At 40.4% G+C, this 23530-nt stretch overlaps 1 protein-coding gene across 1 annotated transcript in view; it reads right to left on the bottom strand.

Moving 5' to 3' along the window:
* The window catches only part of SBF2 (SET binding factor 2), a 274874-nt gene that overhangs the window by 77758 nt on the left and 173586 nt on the right, over nucleotides 1-23530 (bottom strand). The window contains exon 16 of the mRNA XM_063117284.1: nucleotides 18878-19027. Within this exon, the coding sequence (XP_062973354.1) occupies nucleotides 18878-19027 (150 nt within the window). The remainder of the gene's footprint in view (nucleotides 1-18877; nucleotides 19028-23530) is intronic.

Raw genomic sequence — 23530 nt, forward strand, 5'->3', positions numbered from 1 at the left:
AGGATTTCATTCGCTGCAACTCAGTCCAAACCTTAAACTACACCATCTGCAATATACTATCCCACATTAGAAACTGTAGAAATATTCTATAAATATATTTTTTAAAATTAAGTACTGGGATGTGTTTCAGCACATGACAAACTCAGAAGACTAAAATTATCAATAGACTCTAAACATCAAGAATTCAAGGAAAACTCATTTTTAAGAGGTCTTTATTCAACATCTGAGATCTATGGTTCAGGAAAACATTTCTGCAGTGATTCCAAAATGAGTTTGCAAACCATTTTGCAGATTGTGAATTAATTAATTAAAATAGTTAACAGTGAACTATCTATAAAATAGCCGCAAATTACATTGCAGCAAGACAAACCATTGCTATTAATACAGGCAGATTAATAGCAACTTAGAAGGCTGAGCAACTTTCAAAGGAACAAGAATTCTCATCCTGAAATTCCATATTTTTTCTACCTTATGTTGTCAACATGTTCCTTCAACATGTCGCTGTTTTGCTGATGGATTGTTTATCCCTTAAACAACCTAGCATTCCATGTTTAGACGTCACCCTGCAGTACCTAAGAAGGAGCCAATCATGGGTTATGCGCTAAAACGAAAGAGGCAGGTGTGCTGCAGGCAGTGTGCTCACTCAAGCATGACAATGCATTTTTTAAACAGATGGGTTATTGTTATGTGTGAACAGCCCATTTTGCTGAAGGACTATACTTCTGGGTTTTTTCTTCTTCTTTTGAAGGAAGAAGCCTGCAGAGCAAACAGGACTCCTACACTTCCATGCCAAATGAAAAGAAAGGTTAAGAAAATTAAAATAATGTGATAGGAAGTAAAATACTCTCCCTTCATCACAGCATCCAAACATTGTCCTTGTTAGGTTAATGTTTTGAAATTCTAAATACAGACATTATGCCTACAATATAGCCCTGGTTTAATAGTTATAGTTCCCTTCTGGGCATTGCACTTTCAAAAGTAGCCTAGCAATCTCTTAATAATTACAGTGGTCTCATGGGAAAATCCATAACAATTAAAATGATATCCTGCTTAGCAGTGTCATTTTGCCAGGATAAAAGGGGGTTGGAAAAAATCCTGGAGGAGAGGGCTATCAATGGCTACGAGTCCTGACGGTTATGTGCCACCTCCAGTATCAGGGGCAGTAAGCCTATGAACACCAGTTGCTGGGGAACATGGACGGGAGGGTGCTGTTGCACATGTGTCTTGCTTGTGGGTACCTGGCTGACAGCTGGTTGTCACTGTGTGAGCAGACTGCTGGACTAGATGGACCCTTGGTCTGATCCATCATGGCTCTTATGTTCATATGTAAAATATTAAGTCTAAGATGACCTGAGACATAGTGGGATGGAAAGAACTTGGAAATTTGTGGCTTTCATAATCTGTGATTTGTGGTAATGGCTACTATTACCTCAAGTCTAATTATACTGCAGGTTTTGACCGTAACAGACTGGGACTTGGTTACCTGGAGGTCTCCTTGTCCCATATGCACCTGGTTGTATACCAAGATCTTCAAGTGAGTGCAGGGGAAAAGCTTACTCAATGGCAGCAACCCAACCATGTGGAATTCTGTCCCTCTGGTGTCTTAACTTGATGTCATTTTTGGTTCAAACTAAAGACCTTCTTATTTGCCCAGGCTATAAAATCCTCTGTGATTTGCTTTTATGTGCTTTGTATTCATTTTATTTCTGTCTAACAAACAGACACAGATTAGCATGGGTTGGAATTGGCCCTTAGTTTGAGATAGCAAAGCCTTCAAGTAATGTTACATAGCTGTCAAAGCTGGACATATTGTGCCTGTCTGGAACCTGTAGGCATGGTCCCTGTCTTTGTGTGTGCCTAGAGCCTCTTGAAAGAGGGGTCTGTCCACTCCATTATCCTGAGGGGGACTGCCCCACAGCAGGGGGAAGAAATATAGTTTTTTATAGGCTCCCCCAGCTTCAAACTGTGCCGACTACAAAACTATTTGCCACCCTTCAAACACATAGATATACTGGAGACAACTCAGGAAAGAGCAAAACAAAGGCGGAGCATACTTCAACCAGAAAGGCACTGGTTTCAGTAGTCTATTATGCAGCATCAGTTCAAACTATCATTTTGGAATGTTGTAGGAACCGATGATAGTTGATGGTGATTAAGAAACAAGTGCTTGTAACTCAGAAAAGAGCACCACCTGGACAAGTGGTGGGTGCTGGGCACTTCAGCCACAGTTGAGCAACACAGTTGGAAAAAGCAGCACTTGTTCCTATTTTGTCTGCATGCTTGGCCTTGATAGCCCATTCTAGCTGAACTCTGAGAGTATCAGAAGCGATAGGGAGGTGTCAATGAGCTTGTTGTATGCCATAATGAAAGTCCACAGGAAAGCGATGGAGCTTCTGCTGAAGGTTGTCCCACCCTTACGACATCACAGAAAGGGGACTGTAAATGGACTTAGGGAATGTGGCAGCGGGAGCACGTGGCGAAGCCAAGCTGGGGGGGGGGGGGAGAGAAGGAATGCAGGTGCCACAGAAAGGGATCTGTACCTGGGCTTAAGGAATGTGGTAGCATGGGCAAAAGCTTGTACAGGGAGTGCACAGTGAAGCCGAGCTGCGAGGGGGAATGCAGGCACCATGCGGGTACCACAGATTTACACCTGTGCTTGGGGAATGTAGCAGTGCGTGGCACAGAGTGGTAAGCGGCAGTTACTGCAGCCGAAACTCTCCCCACGGCTTGAGTTCGATCCCAGTGGAAGCTGGTTCTCAGGCAGCTGGCTCAGGTTGACTCAGCCTTCCATCCTTCCGAGGTCGGTAAAATGAGTACCCAGCTAGCTGGGGGAAAGGAAACTGTAACTGGGGAAGGCAATAGCAAACCACCCCGCTACAAAGTCTGCCAAGAAAATGTCAGTGAAAGCAGGTGTCCCTCTAGGAGTCAGCAATGACTCAAGTGCTTGCACAAGAGGTTCCTTTCCTTTCCTTGGAGAATGTAGCAGTGCATGGCAAAGCTGAGCAGCGGGCAGAAAGCACCAAAAGAATGGCCTTGACAAATGCCCATGACTCCGTGGAGGCTTGTGGGACCAGGGCAAAACTTCATAGGCAGCTTTTCCTAGGAGGCAGGTGAGGCACCTTGAAAACTCTGCAGAATCAGCAGAGGAGGTTAACTTCCCCATTATTAGATTGTAAGCCTATGCGGCAGAGTCTTGCTATTTACTGTTTTACTCTGTACAGCACCATGTACATTGATGGTGCTATATAAATAAATAATAATAATAATAATAATAATAATAATTCCCACCCACCCCCATTTCTGGCAGAGACACGAGGGAGAAGAAAACGCCCATGACGCAAAGCCATCCAATCGGAGGAAGGCAGGTGATGTGACTGTATGGCAAGGGTCGATGGGATATATTTCCACAGCATTATTGTGACAGAGAGAAGGGGTAAGGGATGATTCAAACAACACACGGGGCATAAACTTAGCTTATTTTCAAAATAAGCTACTGTGAGTGGCTTATTAACCCATCATGGGCTATCATGACATACAAACGTGCCTTTCTGTGCTTGATATGATAAGGTTTGTACACAGGCATTGACTGGACACAGACCTGCTTAGTTTCTGTTAAGGTTGTTACTTTCTGTGCCTTCAGACCATGCTCTCGGTCCTTCAACATTTGGCTCCACAATCCTAGTTTAACACTGTACCAAGGTTATCTGTTTTTAATGTACACAACGTCTCTGAACATCACAAAGACTTATGTAATAATGTGAAATGAATATTTAAAAGGCCCAAGAAATAATTACAGATGGATTGCAATAGGAAGACTATTTATGCCCCCAATAATTAATCAATTGCTAATGTTCTTATACATTAAGAAAGAAAATGCTTAAATTTAAGAGGGGGGGGGGGAAATGTACTTTTTCCAAACAGAAAAAAAGTGGCAATGGGTGACAAACTGTCCTGCACATGCCATATTGATGACTACCCCTCAAAAAAAGAGAAAAGAAAGAAAAGAAAAGAAACCAAAACCCTCAATCAGCAAATATAGAGCAAACACATTAAACAAAATGTAACCTTTACAGTCATTTGAATAATTTGCTTGGTCATTGCTCTGAATCATCTCAGCCATAAGTCACATATCCTTGTGCTAATTGAATTTATTCTACAGAAGACTTTTCAGTTTTACAGGCTGAAGAAAAAACTGAAGTTAAAACAAAAAGTAGGAATGTGAAACCGACATAACCCATGGGACAAACAGAATCAGATTAGCACATAGCAGGCATTTCTCTGTTAAAATCACTCCTTTTAAAATAGTCAACTCAGTATGGAGAAATTAAGGAATAATTCCTCTGGGTTTTCTTTTTGCCAGATTCAGTCTGGATACTATCTCTCCACCAATCATCATTCTGATTTACATGCCCATTGCTCTCATTTTGTACTTATCCATTGTTTCAACTAGTACCCACAATTAGAAGTCAGATGTGCTTGTTCCTTGCAAAGCTATCTGCTGCAATGGAAGGACGCCTTTGGCTGGTGAGGGCACAGTTTGTTCCACTCTTATTTTTCTGCACATCTACACAGCATGCAATTTTATTTAAACAAAGATGATGAAACCCCAAGAAGTCGCTGCCCCCATTCAGGCAACACGCTAAACCATGCTGCTTAACCACAAAATGGTTAACGGAATGCATTAACATTCCATGTTGTCTGAATGGGGCCTATGAATACTGTATTCACACAAGATCAGCAAAAATGGGCGGTACAGAACCTGAAGATAAAATAAAACAGAAAAGAAAAAATGTGGCAAAATGGTAATTTGAGTGGGGGAAAGTACTTTTGCATAGAAGTACAAGTGAGATGGAGAATTTTATCCTCCCCCCTGCCCCCCCTACCATTTTCTTTATGAAAATTCCCACCCTCTGAATTTATTAAGGGCACAGGGAATCAAAGAACGCCTAGACAGAAATAGCAGCAGCATTTAAACTAATTATTTTTTGTGTGTTTCTTTATTTCAACCACTGGAGCAAACGAAAGGCAAGCCATGAGTAATGCCATAAATATTTGTTGTAAGGAGCAAAAATTGAATGTTACAATACAATAACCTTCCTTTGGAAATATATAAAATCTTGTGCGTGTGTGTATGTCATACATTTCAGAAAAATACATTATTAATTCCCATAAGTAGATTTCGCAACCATTTTGTTAGTGTAGTAAAGCTAGCTGTCATTAGCAGAATAGGGGAAAACCCTTCTTTGTCACAACAGAACAAAAAGAGACTCTCATCATGACAACCCCTTCCAACAGAAGGATGCATTTCCTCTTAGAACGATGATCATGCTGGACTTTTGGAAATCCTCTCACTATTTAGGGCAAAGATTATATTTCTTAAATGAAAAAGAAAGCTACAGAGAATATAATTAAGTTGTGACTTCTATGCTTTATTTGCATGAAATCATGTGAATTGATAAGTTATAATAACCATCAATAACATTCAAGAAAATGAAGCTAGACAGGAAACAAAGGAATTTCAAGGAAACTTCTGCACATCACTGTTTTATTCAGGCACAATTCGAATGAAAGCTCCTCTAAAAACAAAACATTCCCTAGGCCTAGGAAAAACAAATAAGGAAGCAATCTTATGGCCCAAAGACAATGCCTGAGGGGCCATAGAATACTGGGGATTCCTCCTTAAGAAGTCAGAGTGATGTCTCTAACCTTGGAAGGGGGAGTTGAAGATTCACCCCCTCCCCTGCCTCCTTGCAGCTGGCAAGGGAAGAACCATACCAGCTGGTCTCTGAGGTTGGAAAATTGATCCCGGAGACAGTGAAAAGGGGACATTCTGGTGGGAAGGAAGGAGACTGAAGAGGCCAGCATATATGAGCTATCCTGAGCATCTTCCAGCTTCCTTCCCTGCCTCTTTAAAGAGCTGCCTTGGATGGACAAAAAAAGCCCATCTAGCGAAAAATGCAGGGAGGGACGATAGGGAGGCAAAGATTCCCCCATCACTTCTGAATGATTGGAAGCCTCCAAGTTTGGGGGTTCAAATCAAAGAGAGCACAATTGACAGGATTTCACCCTAAGTGTCTAAACATTTTTTTAAAAAAACCCACATACACACATTTGAGGTATGAAGGGGAAGGAGCTAGAAGACTTGGATAGCGATGAATAGATAAAATAGGAAAGCTTCAAATACATTCAGATCTCTTGCCAGAAACATTAAAGTACAGTAGCACTTTATGTTGTGATAAAAGTTTCAACATGTGTAGTTCCAACAAGGACAAAGTTCTGCTTCTGATTTGAGGCAAAACAGGTTGTTCCCGAAGTGACCTGCTATCATACGTGGGATTCAAATTAAATCTTGCCTTCTGTGCACACCCACTAGTTACAGCTTCTAAAATTAAGTTACTGATGAGAGTTTCCATTTAATTATTCCACACAAGTTTGACAACGTAGGTTCAAAACTCAAGAAAATTCTTTCTTGAACACATTAAGAAATATGATAATGTAGACAGCCAAATAGATAACCCCGTTATATGACTACTCTCAGATGGTTTTAATGCTAGTTAGGTTTTTCTTGTTTGTGTTGGAGAACTATAGAGATAATGCTGTATTGTATGGATATATATAATTTTTGAACTTCGGATCTGCTCAACTGCATTTGTTTTGGGGAGTTTCCCCCCTGCTGGAGGTACTCCTTTAAAAAAAAAGTATACATTTTAAAAGTTGTCAAAAATGTGACTTAACTGGCTTTAGTTTCTGTCTGTTTTTAGCTGAGGAGTTCTTTATTTTACCGTTCCCAGGAGCTTGTAGACACTATAGCTAATATGAATATTTTTCAGAGAATGCACATTAACATATTAACCTACAGGCATGTGAAAAAGGAAGTACACCCTCTTGGAATTGTATGATTTTACATATCAGGACATAATAACAATCATCTGTTCCTTAGCAGGTCTAAAAATTAGGTAAATACAAACTCAGATGAACAACAACACATGACATATTACACCATGTCATGATTTATTTAACAGAAATAAAGCCAAAATGGAGAAGCCATGTGTGAAAAAGTAAGTACACCCTTACTGCTTCCATAGGAATTAAGATGCTAAGTAGCAGACAGGTGCTGCTAATCAAATGCCCGTGATTAATTGATCATCAACAAGTATGACCACCTCTATAAAAGCCAAAGTGTTTTTTTTTCAGTTTGCTGGTCTGGAGCATTCAGGTGTGTGTTAACACAATGCCAAGGAGGAAAGACATCAGCAATTATCTTAGAGAAGCAATTGCTGCAGCCCATCAATCTGGGAAGGGTTATAAGGCCATTTCCAATCAATTTAAAGTCCATCATTCTACAGTGAGAAAGATGATTCAAAAGTGGAAAAGATTCAAGACTGTTGCCAATCTTCCCAGGAGAGGACGTCCCAGCAAAATCACCCCAAGGTCAGACCGTGCAATGCTCAGGAGAAATTGAGAAAACCCAAGAGTTACATCTCAGACTCTATAGGCGTCAGTGAGCATGTTAAATGTTAAAGTTCATGACAGTACAATTAGAAAAAGACTGAACAAGTATGGTTTGTTTGGAAGGGTTGCCAGGAGAAAGCCTCTTCTCTCTAAAAAGAACGTGGCAGCACAGCTTAGGTTTGCAAAGTTGCATCTGAACAAACCACAAGACTTCTGGAACAATGTCCTTTGGACAGACGAGACCAAAGTGGAGATGTTTGGCCATAATGCACAGCGCCACGTTTGGCGAAAACCAAACACAGCATATCAGCACAAACACCTCATACCAACTGTCAAGCAGGTGGTGGAGGGATGATGATTTGGGCTTATTTTGCAGCCACAGGACCTGGGAACCTTGCAGTCATTGAGTCAACCATGAACTCCTCTGCATACCAAAGTATTCTAGAGTCAAATGTGAGGCCATCTGTCTGACAGCTAAAGCTTGGCCAAAATTGGGTCATGCAACAGGACAATGATCCCAAGTACACCAGCAAATCTACAACAGAATAACTGAAAAAGAAAAGAATCACAGTGTTGTAATGGCCCAGTCAAAGTCCAGACCTCAACCGATTGAAATGCTGTGGCAGGACCTTAAGAGAGCTGTGCATAAACAAACGCCCTCAAACCTCAATGAACTGTAAAGAAGAGTGGGCCAAAATTCCTCCACAACGAGAGACTGATAAAGTCATACAGAAAACGAGTACTTCAAGCTATTGCTGCTAAAGGTGGTTCTACAAGCTATTGAATCATAAGGTATACTTACTTTTTCACACATGGCTTCTCCATTTTGGCTTTATTTCTGTTCAACAATTTTTGCCTTCCCTGCAGAAATGAGTTGTTTTCATATTTCACTCATCACAGTTAGTCAGTTTGAATTTCTCTTATGAATGTGACCTACTACCAATAGTTTCTCCTTGTTCCCAGCTCATATCTTCCCCGCTTTGCCTGCTGCCTCTGGAATGCTCAATCTATCTTGATTATAGTTTTTATAGTACACATATCTTTCCCTTACAAACTATTAGTTCAATCTCTCAAATTCTGCCTCTATATATGGATGAATGGATTCCCTCTAGATAAGGCTTTTATGGTGCCGTTGCCCTGCTTCACTCTTAGAATTTTATGGGGGTCCAGATGAAATCAACTTCCTCTTGTAGCCATCTTGTGGTTTCTTGCTGCTTCTTCAGTCTTTTTCCTTACTGCAGAAAATCCATTAAGGAAAACGAGACAAAATTGCTGCACAATGCCTCCTGATTGTTAGTGCCAGAAGCCTTCTATTTGAAAATTCCCCTCTGTCTGGGAAACACCCCCCCCCCCATGTTTGTATAGTACTGTAATGTTTTGGGGGATCTACATCCAACAAGAAAGAACATTTCAGAATGCTGATTGCTGATTTTGCAAAAATAAATAAATATAACATGCCTACTTCCCCGAAAGGCGGGGGGAGAACTACTCAAAGAAATAAACATTTATGTTGCCTTCCCATAGACGTGTTTCAGCACAAAGTTAAAAGAAAGCAAAACACAAGACCTCACTTCCATTGAAGAATGTTGGAGAAAAGCCACTTCCTCCAGCAGAAGCACATTTCCCCATTTAAATTCTGTGTTTTTTTTAAGTGTTACTGTACAGTGCTCCAGTACAAAACGAAAATTAAAACAACCTTGAAGAGAGAACAATATCAATTAGTAGTCAGCCACGTCCACCTCCATTTTCTATAATCTGCTCTTGAAGCTCCCTAGGCAGAAGGGAACAATGGGGACCTCAAGAATTTTAGCATACCCATGACTGGAGTAAATTTCCATAATTAGCAAACAATTTGCACAACAATTTTGTCCCGTTATGAATAGCAGGTGCCAGGGAGGAGGCATGCAATTCCAGTCAGGATCATGGCTGGAGCAAAGTGGCCCTGACATGGTCCTTAGAAATAGCACTCTTGGCAGAAATGTGAACGAAAGGATAACCACCCAATTAGGGGGCTAATTAGAGACACTATTTTAATTTAATTTATGAATAGCATGCATACTTTAATCTTAGATTCAGTCTTGAGAGATGCATGCCAGAGAGATGGATACAAGTTTCATAGCTTTTTCTCATTCTTTAACAGTTGACTGACATGTTTTAATGCATTGTCTGGTTGCAGAAGCCAATTTTATGTTTTAAAAATATCTACTTAAAGAATAAATTTCATTCTTTATTGACATTTTAAAGCTTATCTGGAAGGAGAAGACATTTAAAAATAATCTGTATAAAGAAAACATTTCATTCTTTATTAACATTCCACATCTTTACTGAGATTTACATGCTGCTTCAAGTGTAACTGAAATGAATAAAACACAACATTCTGCTTTATAGAGAAATTTAGTGCTATTTAACAGTAATATCTGCACAGTTCACTTTCATGTGGATTGCAGATCTGGAAACTTTCCAGTTTAGCACTAGTTTTCAAGGCCCCAAGATGAGGAACCTTGATGGTTATGACATCCCTTCCCTTTTTTGTGCCACTACAAGGCCCTCTCACTGTCCCCCAATTCCTCAGAGGTGCCAACTAAGGTGTACATGGAAGTTTATATTAACAACAGAGGTGTTCAAAAAGCACTGCTGAAATGATTAAACCATATTGCTTTATCAGGCTATGACAGATAGTAACATGCTTTATTTTTATTTTGAATTTACTTTTACAAAGCATATTCATAAAATGTCTACAGCTGTCATAAATACAAGGACACAATTGTACTACTTGAATTGTAAGAGCATAATAGAATGAGCTGTTTTTAAAACACTCTCTCACACACACTTAACTGATTTAATAAACAGTGTTTGACTAGAATTACTGTTAGCGTTTCTTCAATAAGGCATATGTGAGAATTTCATAGGGCCATTAAAGCATTAGAACAGAAGTGGAAGTTTTCTGCTAGATATGATATTCAATTGCATGCCTGCCAAGGACATCTAAGAAAAAATCACAGCTGAACGTCCCCCTCCCAAAACTCTTTCTAAATGATTCTTGAATGTTTTGCAGATTATGATCTTCTCAAAGATTTTGAGCCAATCCGGCTCAAAAGTTTCATAAACAAAGTATAATTTTCTAATCTGAAAGGAATATAATTAACGTAAGTAAAAACAAATTGTAATGTTTATTGCTTGACTTAGTTATAATGCATTTATAATACACTTATCTGTACACTGCATCTTTTAAACCCCCCAAAGTGTGGAAATGTTTGTATCACCTATATAATTGCTTTGTCGTTTATTGCAGGTGAGACTAATGCCATTACATAATTATACTGCTCTGACTTGCTTTAGAGAGCAATCCTATGGCCCCTAGACAGCATGGGGGGGGGGGAGCGCATAGTTTGGATTCCTGGATCTGAGGCTCCAACTTTAAGCCTAGGAGTCTAAATGCCTCTCCCTCTCCCTGCCTACTAGCAGTCAACGCAGACAGAACCATGCCAGCTGCCTTTCTGAGGTTGCAAGGCAAAGGGGGTGTTTCTTCAGGCATGGAAGGGAGGCTGCCATATGAAATTGTCAGGATTGGGCCCAGGCTCAATCTGATTAAGTTTCAGAGATGGGATTAGGAGAAATTCAGCTGGGATAGAGAGTAGTAAGGAAATTCCCCAAGACTTTCCAGGAGCCAGCGAAGAACCTTTGCAGGAGCATATCATACAGGAGGGCCAGATGCAGATTCTGTCTCCCACCACCTTGGGAAATCAGCTTCTGTCAGAGGGTGAGGAAGGGCATGACTTGGCAGGTGTGAGATTCCACCATCAAATCAAGCAAGTTGATCTTGTCTTAGGTGATAGGTGCTCTGCCAGTCTGGCTGTTGGGAGGCAAGGAGGGAGGAGCCACCTTGAAAGAGGGACTTAGAAAGCCCTTCAGGCATGCTGTAGTAGCTTACACTACTTAGCTAATTAGGTCCTGAAGGCAGCTTCTGGCCTTTGTTGATTCTGATGGTTTGAAGAGTCAATGTTAACCTGATAACAGCTGGCTTCCCCAGCTTCCTTCCCTTCCCCTCCCAGCATCTGGATAGGATTGCGCCCTTAAACATCTTTGAGGTGCACTGTATCATTTTGATACGGTCCAAGCTTTGTTAAACACTATTAGTCGTTTAAAATGTTTAACATTATGAAAACAAGATGCAGAAGTAGGAAAAATGGTGGGTAATAGAAGAAAAATGGATAATAAGGAGAAGAACAAATACAATGCTCAATCCTTTGCATGCTTTCTCAGAAATAAGTCCCATTGAGTAAATGTGCATAGTGTTGCAGTCTAAGAGATTTGTGCATTTGAGGCTAGACTAAAATGAAAAACTAGATGTTTGAGACTTTCCAAAGAAACCCCACAAAATCAAATAGAGAGGTATGAAAAGAACTGATGGACCAATATACAAATTCAATTAACAAGAATCCTTTCAGTTCAACATGTTGTGTTAAGAACTTCCCATGTTCACTCAGATGCTAAAATCCCAGGAAATTATAGATATTAAGGGTTACATCATTAATAGTTGAGCTATTTAAGCAATGTGGATATGGTATAGTATCCTATGCAATGATTAGTTCCAGCTTCATCACTGCCTTTGAGCTGGATAGCCATTAGTGGCAAAGAAGTGGGGCTACCTCCCAGATTTGTCTGTTTGCTTGAATAAACACATGGAGTCTATGCAGTTGAGTCTAATTATTCCATGTTACAAGTATCCAACTGGCAACCAATGCTTGACATAAATGATAAAGTTGTAAAGGACCTTGAAAGTCATCTAGCCCAAATCCTTGCTCAGAGCAGGAAAGCCACAGTATCCTTACTCCCCCCGTACATCTATTAATACTAAACAAATTTATACAGAAAATATCAATTAGCAGGTATTAGGCCATGGCAGCCAAATAGAACCTCCACGTTCTGTTGGTAACCTAGGCCCAACCTTTGTTGGGTGTTTGGGATTAGTGCAAAATGAGTTGGGAATGGAGCAGCTCTTCAATTCTATATTTGAAGCCCCCAATTCTTAGCATAATAAATGAGAGTTTATTTTATGCTGCTTATAAATCAAACTTCTTAAATGGGCAATTCTAAATTTTGTTGACATCTCTAGTTTCTTATCTCCTCCTACTCAGTGCATATTAAAAAAACACCCACCCACATTTATTTATTTATTTTAAACCATTTTTGGGCAACTTTCAGGCCAGGACCCTTCCCAAGGTAGCATACAACAATAAAACACATAATAAAAACCGATGAGCAGGAGGTTGGACTCAATGGCCTTATAGACCAACTCTATAGCCAACCCTTCCAACTCTACTATTTTATGATTCAATGATGTGGCAATAAAAGCAGTAAAAACATAATAGAAACAGCAATAAAATAAGCAACAGCAGCAAACATTCTGAAAAACATCAAACAAAATAAAACTTACTGTAGATAACTACAGCTACAGCCCAGTCCTATAACACAATAATCAGGGGAAGGCCAGAATAAAGTAGTAAAGTAGAGAAAGTCCTCTCTTGCTGATCTTAAAATACGGGCAGGCTGATATGCGTGAAGGTGGTCCTTCAAGTAATTTGGTCCCACATCATTTAAGGCTTTAATGCTCAAAATTAGCATTTTAAATTGGTCTCAGAAACACATCGGTATCACACTATAGGTGTTATATAGTTGAATCACCTCGCCGCCACCAACATTTGGTTGGCTGCATTCTGCACCAGCTGAAGTTTCCAGATTATCTTTGAAGGCAGTCCCATGTACAGCACATTACAGAAGTCCAGCCTGGATGTCACTAGCACATGGAAAATTGAAGCAAGATCCATCCTCTCCAGATAAGGCCACATCTGGTGTACCAGTGGTTGGAAGTAGAAAAGAACAAAATGGCTCAAGTATAGCCATCTTGGATGACTTGTATATGTGACAAGGGAATAGAACTGAAAGTGCTGATCAGTTATGCTTCAGAGAGATAGTGAGAAATGTCTATTAAGCACATCCCAACTTGAAACAATAGCTTAACTGTGATAACCTAAATGTATAAATATTTTCCTAAAAGTTACACTGGCTGAAGATTTGCTCTAGGACAGACAGCATTCTGTCCTGCTGCTTCCCTTACAATTACTCGTAATAAAATGTCTGACTTTTGTTTGTAAACTAAATGCAGAAGTGAAGACTGGCGAGATCACATTACGCCAGTCCTTTTACAACTTCATTGGCTGCCAGTCCAGGTGCAGGCCCGATTCAAAGTGCTGGTATTGACATTTAAAGCCCTAAACGGTTTGGGGCCAGGTTATTTGAAGGGACGCCTCCTCCCATATGTACCTGCCCGGACCTTAAGATCATCTACAGGGGCCCTTCTCCGTGAGCCCCTGCCGAAGGAAGTGAGGCAGGTGGCTCCTAGGAGGAGGGCTTTCTCCACTGTGGCACCCCGGTTGTGGAATGAGCTCCCCAGAGAGGTCCGCCTGGCGCCTACACTGTACTCCTTTCATCGCCAGCTGAAGACCTTTTTATTCTCTCAGTATTTTAACACTTAATTTTAACAAATTTAAATTTTACTGTTTTAACTCTGTATTTTATTCTTATATCAATTTTGCTACGTGGTTTTATCCTGGTTGTGCTTTTTATACAGTATTTTGTATTTGTGCTTTTAACCTGTTGGTTGTTTTATTATGGTTTTAATTTCTGTGAACAGAGAGCTTCGGCTATTGGGCGGTATAAAAATGTAATAAATAAATAAACAAATAAATAAATAAAATTGTTTTTTCTCCCACACCAGCCTAAGCTGTGAAAACACACTTCCTATGCTTCTCCAGTTAGCACAGAATCCAGGAGGACTCCCAGACTATGTTCTTGGTTTATTAGTGAAAGTGCAACCCTATCTAAGACCAGTTATACCTCAACCCAGAGTAGTTGGTTTCCCAACCAACAATAACTCCATCTTGTATGGTAAATGTTTCACCTTGTTTATCCTTATCCACCCCAAAACAGCCTCCAGACACTGTTTCATGAGTTTGACAGCTTCCCTGGGATGTGTAGATGGATATAAAGCATATAACTATCATCTGCATGATACCTCAGCCCCAACCACCTTATGACTTCCCCCAGCAGTTCCATGTAGATGTTAAAAAGCATGGGGTACAGGTTGGAGCCTTGTGGCATCCACAGGTCATGAGGTGAAACAAAAATCCCCCAGCACCACCTTCTGAGACTGCTCCTCCAAGAAGGACCAGAACCACTCTGGAAGGTGTCTACCTTCTTCCATTCATGTAAAGAAAAATACAAAACCCCACAACCACCCAAGACCCTGTATATTTGCATATTTTATTTGCTATTCTTTCTGTACCTGGTGTGCTTTTTTGCAACATGGGAGAAACTGGTGAAATCCATAAAGACTGATTTAATCTAACTGAGCAATTTTAGCACTGCATTATCTCTAATCCCTAGTTAATGCACAAAGAATAAAAAATATGCTAACACATGACAAGGCATACTAATGTGATATATGTAAACACCTCAGGTGAAATGAGGCATGATGTATGTCATTTTTTTACTCAAAATGTCCTTTTACACAGCTGTCCACAAAGGAGTTTTATTGCTTGACATATTCTGTTGAATGCATGACTATTTAAGAAGTTTGATTTATAAGCAACATAAAATAAACCCTCATTTATTGTCCTAAGAAATCAAAATAAGAGTTAGCACTCAGCCTGAATCATTCTAGTCCAATCCTTCTATTTGATTTTCATTAAAAGTATTTTATTTCATGTTTCCATCACACAACACTCAGGACAGCTAACATTATTTAAATAAATAAATAAAATATATGATACAAATTTACAGAAATAACAACGTTAATTAAAAGGAGAAAAAGCTGAAAATCCCACATAAAGAGTGTTACAATAACTCATGACTTCCACTGAGTGACTTTGAACCAGGCACCATCTCTCAGCCTAACCTATCTCACATGGTTTTTGTAAAGATAAAATGGAGGGGAACCATGTACACCGCCTTAAGCTCCTTGGAGGAAAGGCAGGATAGAAATGTAATGTATCAGTCTGGATAGATTGAGTTGACAGAGCTTAACGAAGATCATGGTGCTCTTAGTATCTTACCAATCAGTCGATGAGTTGTATCCAAAACCACTAAGGCTGAAGTCAGAGATCAAATCTATTCCCAATTTCTACAGGAACAAATAAATAAGTGCACCAGTTCCAGTCCTTTCCCCACTGATTCACTCACAATGGAATGCCAGAACACCATTATGGGCTAAGGCCTACTCAGGTGTACAGCTTTAAAGCTGTGTAGAAGAAGCCAAGAACACATACTCTAGTCTCCCCCACTCTCTCCTGGCATCTCTGTGTTGACAGGGAAGGTCTGTAGAGAAAGTAACCAGGAACTCTGCCAAATAAGCATAGGTTCAAGTCAAAGCAATCTTGACCTGTAAGTGGGATTGTTAATTGATTTCCTTTTATTTGTTCTTTGTATGGCTGTTGTACATATTTTTGAGAGTTTGATGTTAGAATCTCTATCTTTAGTACCTCAGATATGAATTTGTTCTTGGCTCTGCAGGTAACCTCAACGTATGGGTCATAGGGTGGAGCAGAGAAGACCTTTAAGCTGCCATAGGGCACAACAGATAAGACCACTAAACATATATGGTGGATGACGGGCTTCTAGTCAAATACAAAATAAATCATGCAAGTCTGAAGTCTGCCTAGCCTTCTCCCAGAACTTGGGAACAAGCTCATTTTCCAGAGGCATCTTGTTTATAATTCACAGAAACAGAAAAGTAGGAGCATCTATAAGGAGCTTTGGCCCTTTAATTTACAGATGGTCTACACCGTCTTGAAAATTAATGCAATCACAAATAAGCAGACAAATGAAATGGCACATGGGTGCCATGGGAGAAGGGGCCAAGTGGCTCCCCTTGATCATAGGCAATGCATGAGGGGCAAGAGATTTTGGGAAATGGAAAGGCAGGTCAGGCAGAACTTTGAACATTGTATTTTTCATTGTCTCATGCTAATTTTGGCATTTGCTATGCCTGAATTTACTGTAATGCTTAGTGTTTTTGAGGCTGGATAGGCTAAAGATCCAAATGAATACATGAAAATCGCTTGTTGACAAAATGACAAAAACAATAATTTCATATTGCAGTGTATTTTGTTTACCTTCCATTTTAACTTAATTTGCATTTTGTTTAACTTGCATTAATTTACAGTATTTTGTAAATACTCCAAAGCTGGTTTTCTCCTACACTTTTTAATTCAGTACTGGTATATTCTTTCCCATGTAAGTGCATATTATACAGTTATGGTACATTAATTTTTACAGCCCAAACACACTCTTCACATTCAAAGATTGATTTTGAAGGGGCTGTGAATCACAGTTTATTAGACAGAGATATGTTCAACTTTCATGTTCAGCATCTTTTTACTATATTATTCTGATATAAATTAAGTCCAACAATGGTTACTAAATATTTACTGCCTCCACCATTAAATATTTTAATTTTAGAAGTATTCCATACCTTGAGTTGATACCATTGATAAAATACTATTATTGAGCTGTTATTAATGAGCTACACCTTAAATAGAGATAAAGTGATACTGGGCATTTAGAAAATTCTTATTACTCATTAAGATAAGTATAGTATGAATTGACATTCTGGTATACTTCTCCCAATATAACCCATGGCTGGGATCCAAAGAGATGATATCCACTGAACAGCACTGTGTGTATTCAGCAGCCAGAACTACTATGCCAAAAACAACAAATAAAGTTCAGCAGCTCAAGCTATTCACTTCTTTTGGTGATTATTGTTAGAAAAATACTATAGGCTTTTAAAAGGTGAAGAATGCTAATTAAAAATGATCTTGAGAAATTAAATGGAGAACTGTGTTTGCTCTCATATATTACCCATGGTTTCATTAAAAAAAAAATTAAGTAAGGGCATAATGCTATAGGACACACCCTGGGTACTCATAGGCCTTATGTGGATCCATTGCAGAGCAAAAGATGCCATGCGCATCTCAGGTGATTTTGCCTGTCTAGGGGAGGCTTTGGGGAGAGGGAGGGAAGCAGCACGCTGAGGATACCCCATAGCCCCACAGCTCCAGTCTCTTCCCCGCCCCTGGGAATGCCTCCTTTTCCCTATCTCTGCACTCCATTTTGCGAGAGGCACTGGCTATGAGGGGGAAGGGAGGGGAGCACCATTCCCTGGCCCCGAACCCTGTCTATGAGCTGGAACCAGGAAACTGAACAAGCCTATGTCCCCCTGTCTAGGGGACATAGGATTGCTCCTTTAAATAGTGGAACATTTTGTCTCTCTGGCCATTTTCCCCCCCTCATTTTTTTTTTTTTTACTGAAATCCAATTATAATGCATAATTTTTCAACACAGGTGTATTTTTAGTGATTCCTATAGAGGAATCACTATATGGAAATAATGTACAACAGGTGAACATTTATGTGGATTTCATGCAGGATATGTCCTCAGATAACCATGCAGATTTTCTCATTCTGATGTAATTTTCAAAAAGTTCATATTTAATTCAATCTTCTTAAAACATGTTTTCAGATGGAGCTAGTATCAAATAATTATTCCCATATTCTAAATCCAAAACAGTTTTATAAGATGAGATTGCTTTTGAGTAGCAGTCGACTACACAGGAGGAGTTCAATGCTTTTGACATGAAGTCACTTCAAAAGGGAGATTACCCTAAACTCAAAATCACATATATCCTGGAAGAATTCTGTCTTAGCCACAGGTCAACTGTAATTAAATAATTTGATTTAATTTGACTAAATATTCTTGTTTAATACGATTCAATCAGCTTCAGGCTCTGCCATGAAATACTCCTGTTCTTGAGTAATATAGCAAATGAGTGCTCACATGCTGAAGCAGTGGAAAACAAGCCTTAAACTTTTGAGTAGTTCACACAGGATATTATTATCACTTATTGTTGTTGTTGTTGTTGTTGTTATTATTATTTTCAGTCACTATCCATTATACTCTAGAAAGCACTCAGTTGCAACAATCAAAATAACTGAAACTAGCGTGAACTTGCATTTCCTGCCCAACAATTCTAAGAGTAAGACAAATGCTACTTTAAGATGTTGGCCAGAACCCCTGTTATCTTAACAACTTTTCCAACACAGGTGTATTTTTAGTGATTATCAACTTCACATTTATTGTGGTGGGAACAAAACCAATCAGAAAGACCTTTAGACCCTCAAGATTATGTCCGTTCAGGAAGTGGGAAAATTAGTAATATATCCCAGTTTGATTACAAAATACCATGGCTTTACGTTATAGTTGGTCAATATTAAATATAGCAAAATACAGAATGCAGTCTAGTACTTCCCCAATCGCTTCCATATTCAATTGTTTAAAAGCCTAAGATAAAAGTAGTTTGAAGTACCTGCAAAGTACAGTTCATCATTCGTACTATGTAATCAAACTGCTGATGGTCCAGTATTGCACGATTCTGCTGAACGTGGAGACTTAGTTCCTGTGTCAAACACTGTCGAGCTGCTTTTCCTTTGAGGGCTCTCAGTGCAGCAGGCAGGGTCTGTAGAGATAAAAACTTAACATTAAAAAGCTAAAAATATTCCAATTGCACCAACATTGTGTGTTGATTGTGTTAATATATTATTCTTTACTAATATTTTATCTTGTATTATTTGTAAATAACATAAGGCAAATCAGCAAACTTGCTGTAAATGACCTACACTTCAGCTAGTGACTAAAGTTTAAGCTCTCGATGCTTTTTTATATGTCAATATTTCATAATCACACTCCATTTTCCTTCTAAATTCGTAAACAGATGAAATTAGAATGAACAATGGTGGCTTGCAGCAGAGACTTTTAAATTGTGGTCTTGTTATGGAATATGTTTAGAGAGAGTTCAGCCTAGTACTCAGTCCTGTTCATTTTTAGGGAGGAGTGAAAAGCACTGCTACTTCCAGAAGGCATATATATGGCTTAGACTTTAGCAATCTGAGGTACTTTTTTTAAAAGAATGGATTAAATTTGTGTATGTGTGTGCTGCCTTACATTTATGGAAAGTTAGGCACTGAAAAATAAATAAATTAGATAAATAATGTTAAAAAATCAAACAGGACATGATAAATGATCAAAAAGCTTTCAATATATGACTGGGTTATCAATCGTAGATAATTATTTCACAAGCATGTAGAGAGGTTAGCTCAAAATAATTATATTGCTGTGCAACACATGCTATACTTTCCATATTATTTCATTGGTAACTAATTGAACAACAGAGTTCTATTAAAATACTGTTGGGAGGTATGCAGTTACAAGCAATCCCAGCTCTCCTTAAAATGAAAGCAATAATCATGTTGGTAGTTTCCCTAATCATTCCTAGAGGAAGAAGGACTGTTCCACTCATGCTGGCTTTGCATGGCTCCTCTTTTTGTTTTTATCTCACCTACACTTTAGCTATGAAATAAAGAAGCAAACCAGCCCAAAGGGTGGAGTACAGAGGATTCCATAAGAATGCGGATACTAAATTTTGGAACTATCCTGAAGTTGATACTGCAGAACTGGCTACCTTTCCTATCACACTGAGCATGACCTTTTCCTGTCTTTTTGTATCAGTTGCAAGCCTCTTAATACTTAGATGTGTAGGAGGAACAATAACTAAATGTACCTCAGCATTGGACACGAACTTTCAGCTGATGCTCATACCAAAAGTGAACTGGACTTTTTGAACATTCTGTTTGAACACTCAAAATCCCTTGAGGGGATCTTTCAAATATTTGGAAGCAACACTTGAAGTGCCCTCCTTCCATCCACTGCCTGCTACGTTGACCCCCTTCCCACAAGTAAAAACTCTCAAACTGGGGAAAGGGGTCAATGTAGCAGGTGGGGGAGGACTCCCTGACAGTATCCTGCCAGCATAGTGATGCTGCCAGCATTTTCTTCTGCCAATCCTAGGAGGGAAGCTTCTGCTGCCTGCTGCATCGCCCCCTTCTCCAAGGTGTGGTTTTTTTCCATTAGGGGAAGGGGCCAATTCAGCAGACAGCAGAGGAAATTGAGGGTGCAAGCAGAATCAAGGCAGGGGGCTTGCTCTTTGTAGGCTATGCCTGCCATTATTCTGCTCACAAAATCTCAGCAGGGGTGCTCCCATGGTTAAATACTAGGGGTGTGCACGGACCCCCCGCTCCGCTTCACTTGCAGATCCGCCATTTTTCGGATCGGGCCGCTCCGCCCCGCCCCCGCTCCGCCCACTTCCGCTCCGCTCCGCCCGGAGCTCCGGATCCGGATCCGGAGCTCCGTTTCCCCCCCCCATAGGCTTGCATTGAAAGCTAAAAAATTATACAACTTTTTTTCTGTTCAAGTTAGAAACCTCATGTTTGGCACCATGACACCTCATGGGGATATACACACGCACGCCAAGTTTCAAAGCAATCCCATCATCCCCTGATTTTTGGCGAATTTTTGAAAATCGGGCACCCCACACACAACATCCCTGCGAGGTGTGTTAAAAAACACGGGGAAAAGCCCGTTCAGATGAAGAAAGAGAAGTTTCCCAGAATCCCAAGTTACCTGTTTTGCCTATGCCCTCCTCCAACTTTGGGATCATCATGACCGGGAGCTGACTCTGCCCCTCAGCCCTTTGAAAAAGGTATTTTTCCCGCCGATTTTTTAAAAACTTCTAGCCCGCGACCCGTACGATGCAGAAAGTTGAGAGTGGTCTCAAAATGACCCCCATCCACGACTCTCTGTGCACAAGAATTTTCAGAATGATAGCTTAAACCCCCCCCAGTTATCCCCGATTCTTTCCCTCAATGCAATCCTATGGGCGAAAAGCCGAAAACGCAGTTTGAGCCGCGCGGTTGACCCGATTTTCACAAAAATATAGCCCGCGACCCGTACGATGCAGAAAGTTGAGAGTGGTCTCAAAATGACCCCCATCCACGACTCTCTGTGCACAAGAATTTTCAGAATGATAGCTTAAACCCCCCCCCAGTTATCCCCGATTCTTTCCCTCAATGCAATCCTATGGGCGAAAAGCCGAAAACGCAGTTTGAGCCGCGCGGTTGACCCGATTTTCACAAAAATATAGCCCGCGACCCGTACGATGCAGAAAGTTGAGAGTGGTCTCAAAATGACCCCCATCCACGACTCTCTGTGCACAAGAATTTTCAGAATGATAGCTTAAACCCCCCCCAGTTATCCCCGATTCTTTCCCTCAATGCAATCCTATGGGCGAAAAGCCGAAAACGCAGTTTGAGCCGCGCGGTTGACCCGATTTTCACAAAAATATAGCCCGCGACCCGTACGATGCAGAAAGTTGAGAGTGGTCTCAAAATGACCCCCATCCACGACTCTCTGTGCACAAGAATTTTCAGAATGATAGCTTAAACCCCCCCCCACTTATCCCCGATTCTTTCCCTCAATGCAATCCTATGGGCGAAAAGCCGAAAACGCAGTTTGAGCCGCGCGGTTGACCCGATTTTCACAAAAATATAGCCCGTGACCCGTACGATGCAGAGAGGTGAGAGTGGTCTCAAAATGACCCCCATCCACGACTCTCTGTGCACAAGAATTTTCAGAATGATAGCTTCAAAAACAACGTAGTTATGCGCGATTATTTGCCGCAATGCAATCCTATGGCGAAATGTTTTCAAGATGGCGACCGGAGCGCTCCGCCTGAACTCGGAGCTCCGAAAAATGGCCGCTTCTCTTCGCCTTGCTTCTAGGGGGTCCGCGGTCCGCTCCTACTCCGCCTCTGGGTAAGGCGGAGCAGGCCAATCCGCTACTGCTTCTACGCTCCTAATCGGAGCGGAGCACATCCCTATTAAATACCCCTGCTTTACGTTCTCAACCCCTGTCTATTTAGCACCACTCGATGGCCTAGTTCACATGTAATGACAACCCATTGGTTTAAAAATTAATGGGTTGTCTTGCATGAGTGAGAGGGAGAGAAGGTGCACTGCCTGTGGATAATGCATGGTTTGTTGTTGGTTGAATTGAGTTGTTTGGCACCTAAACAACCCAGTGCTCTGGGTTCACATGTCACACTCACAACCTACGAAGAGGTGATTGTGCGTTGTGGAATAAAAGCGGAAGGCTGGGTACATTGCAACTTGTGTGTGACAACCCATTGGTATGACAAGCCATTGGTTACATATGGATAGCCCCACTTGAATGAGTCTGAGCATCTGAGAATTTATATGCATAGCCAGACAAGAATTATCAACATCTTGGACAGGACATGGCACAATGTTGTAAATTCTAAAGTGTAAAACCATCAGAAACTGGACTTCCTAAGATGCTTCCTCTTATGATTTGTGTATGATCATCAACAGGAAGTTGAACATGAGTCAGCAGTATGAGATAGCCACTAGAAGGGCTAACACAGTTCTGGGCTGCATTAGAAGAAGCATTGCATCAAAGACATGTGTAGTCCTTATTCCTCTCTAATCAGCACTAGTGAGACCACACCTGAAATATTGTACGCAATTCTGGGCACCACGTTTCCAGAACGACATTGACAGGTTATAACAGGTTCAGAGAAGGGCAACAAAGAAGTAACAGGGATTTATGAGGACAAGCTGAAGGAACTGGGGATCTTTAGTCTGGAGAAAAGAAGGCTGAAGGGAGACTTCCTATATAAGACATTCAATATAAGGAAAAAACTTCTGGATAGTAAGATCTGTACAACAGTGGAAAAGTCTAACTACAGAGGTTGTGGGTTCTCCATCTATGGAGGTTTTTAAGACGACTCTGGACAGCCACCTCTCATGGATGGTCTAACTGGTTTTCCTGCATGTTGCAGATGATCCTTGTGGTCCCTTCAATTTCCACAGTTCTATGATTCTATGACAAACTTCATGTTTGAGACATGTTTGGGCAAAAAAAGAGACAAGTTACTTAGGTCAAGGAGTTGCCTCTCTATTCATGAGGTAGAGAGAAAAAAACATGGGGGGGGATTTCCTCCTATGGAAGCATGGATGGAGAAGGGACAGACACAGGGGTGGGACTAAGCTTCAAGTTTTTTAAAATTTAGATTAAAAACTGATCTGCATGTACACATAAACCTAAG

The sequence above is a fragment of the Elgaria multicarinata genome, chromosome 2, assembly GCF_023053635.1.
Source record: "Elgaria multicarinata webbii isolate HBS135686 ecotype San Diego chromosome 2, rElgMul1.1.pri, whole genome shotgun sequence".
Taxonomy (NCBI): domain Eukaryota; kingdom Metazoa; phylum Chordata; class Lepidosauria; order Squamata; family Anguidae; genus Elgaria; species Elgaria multicarinata.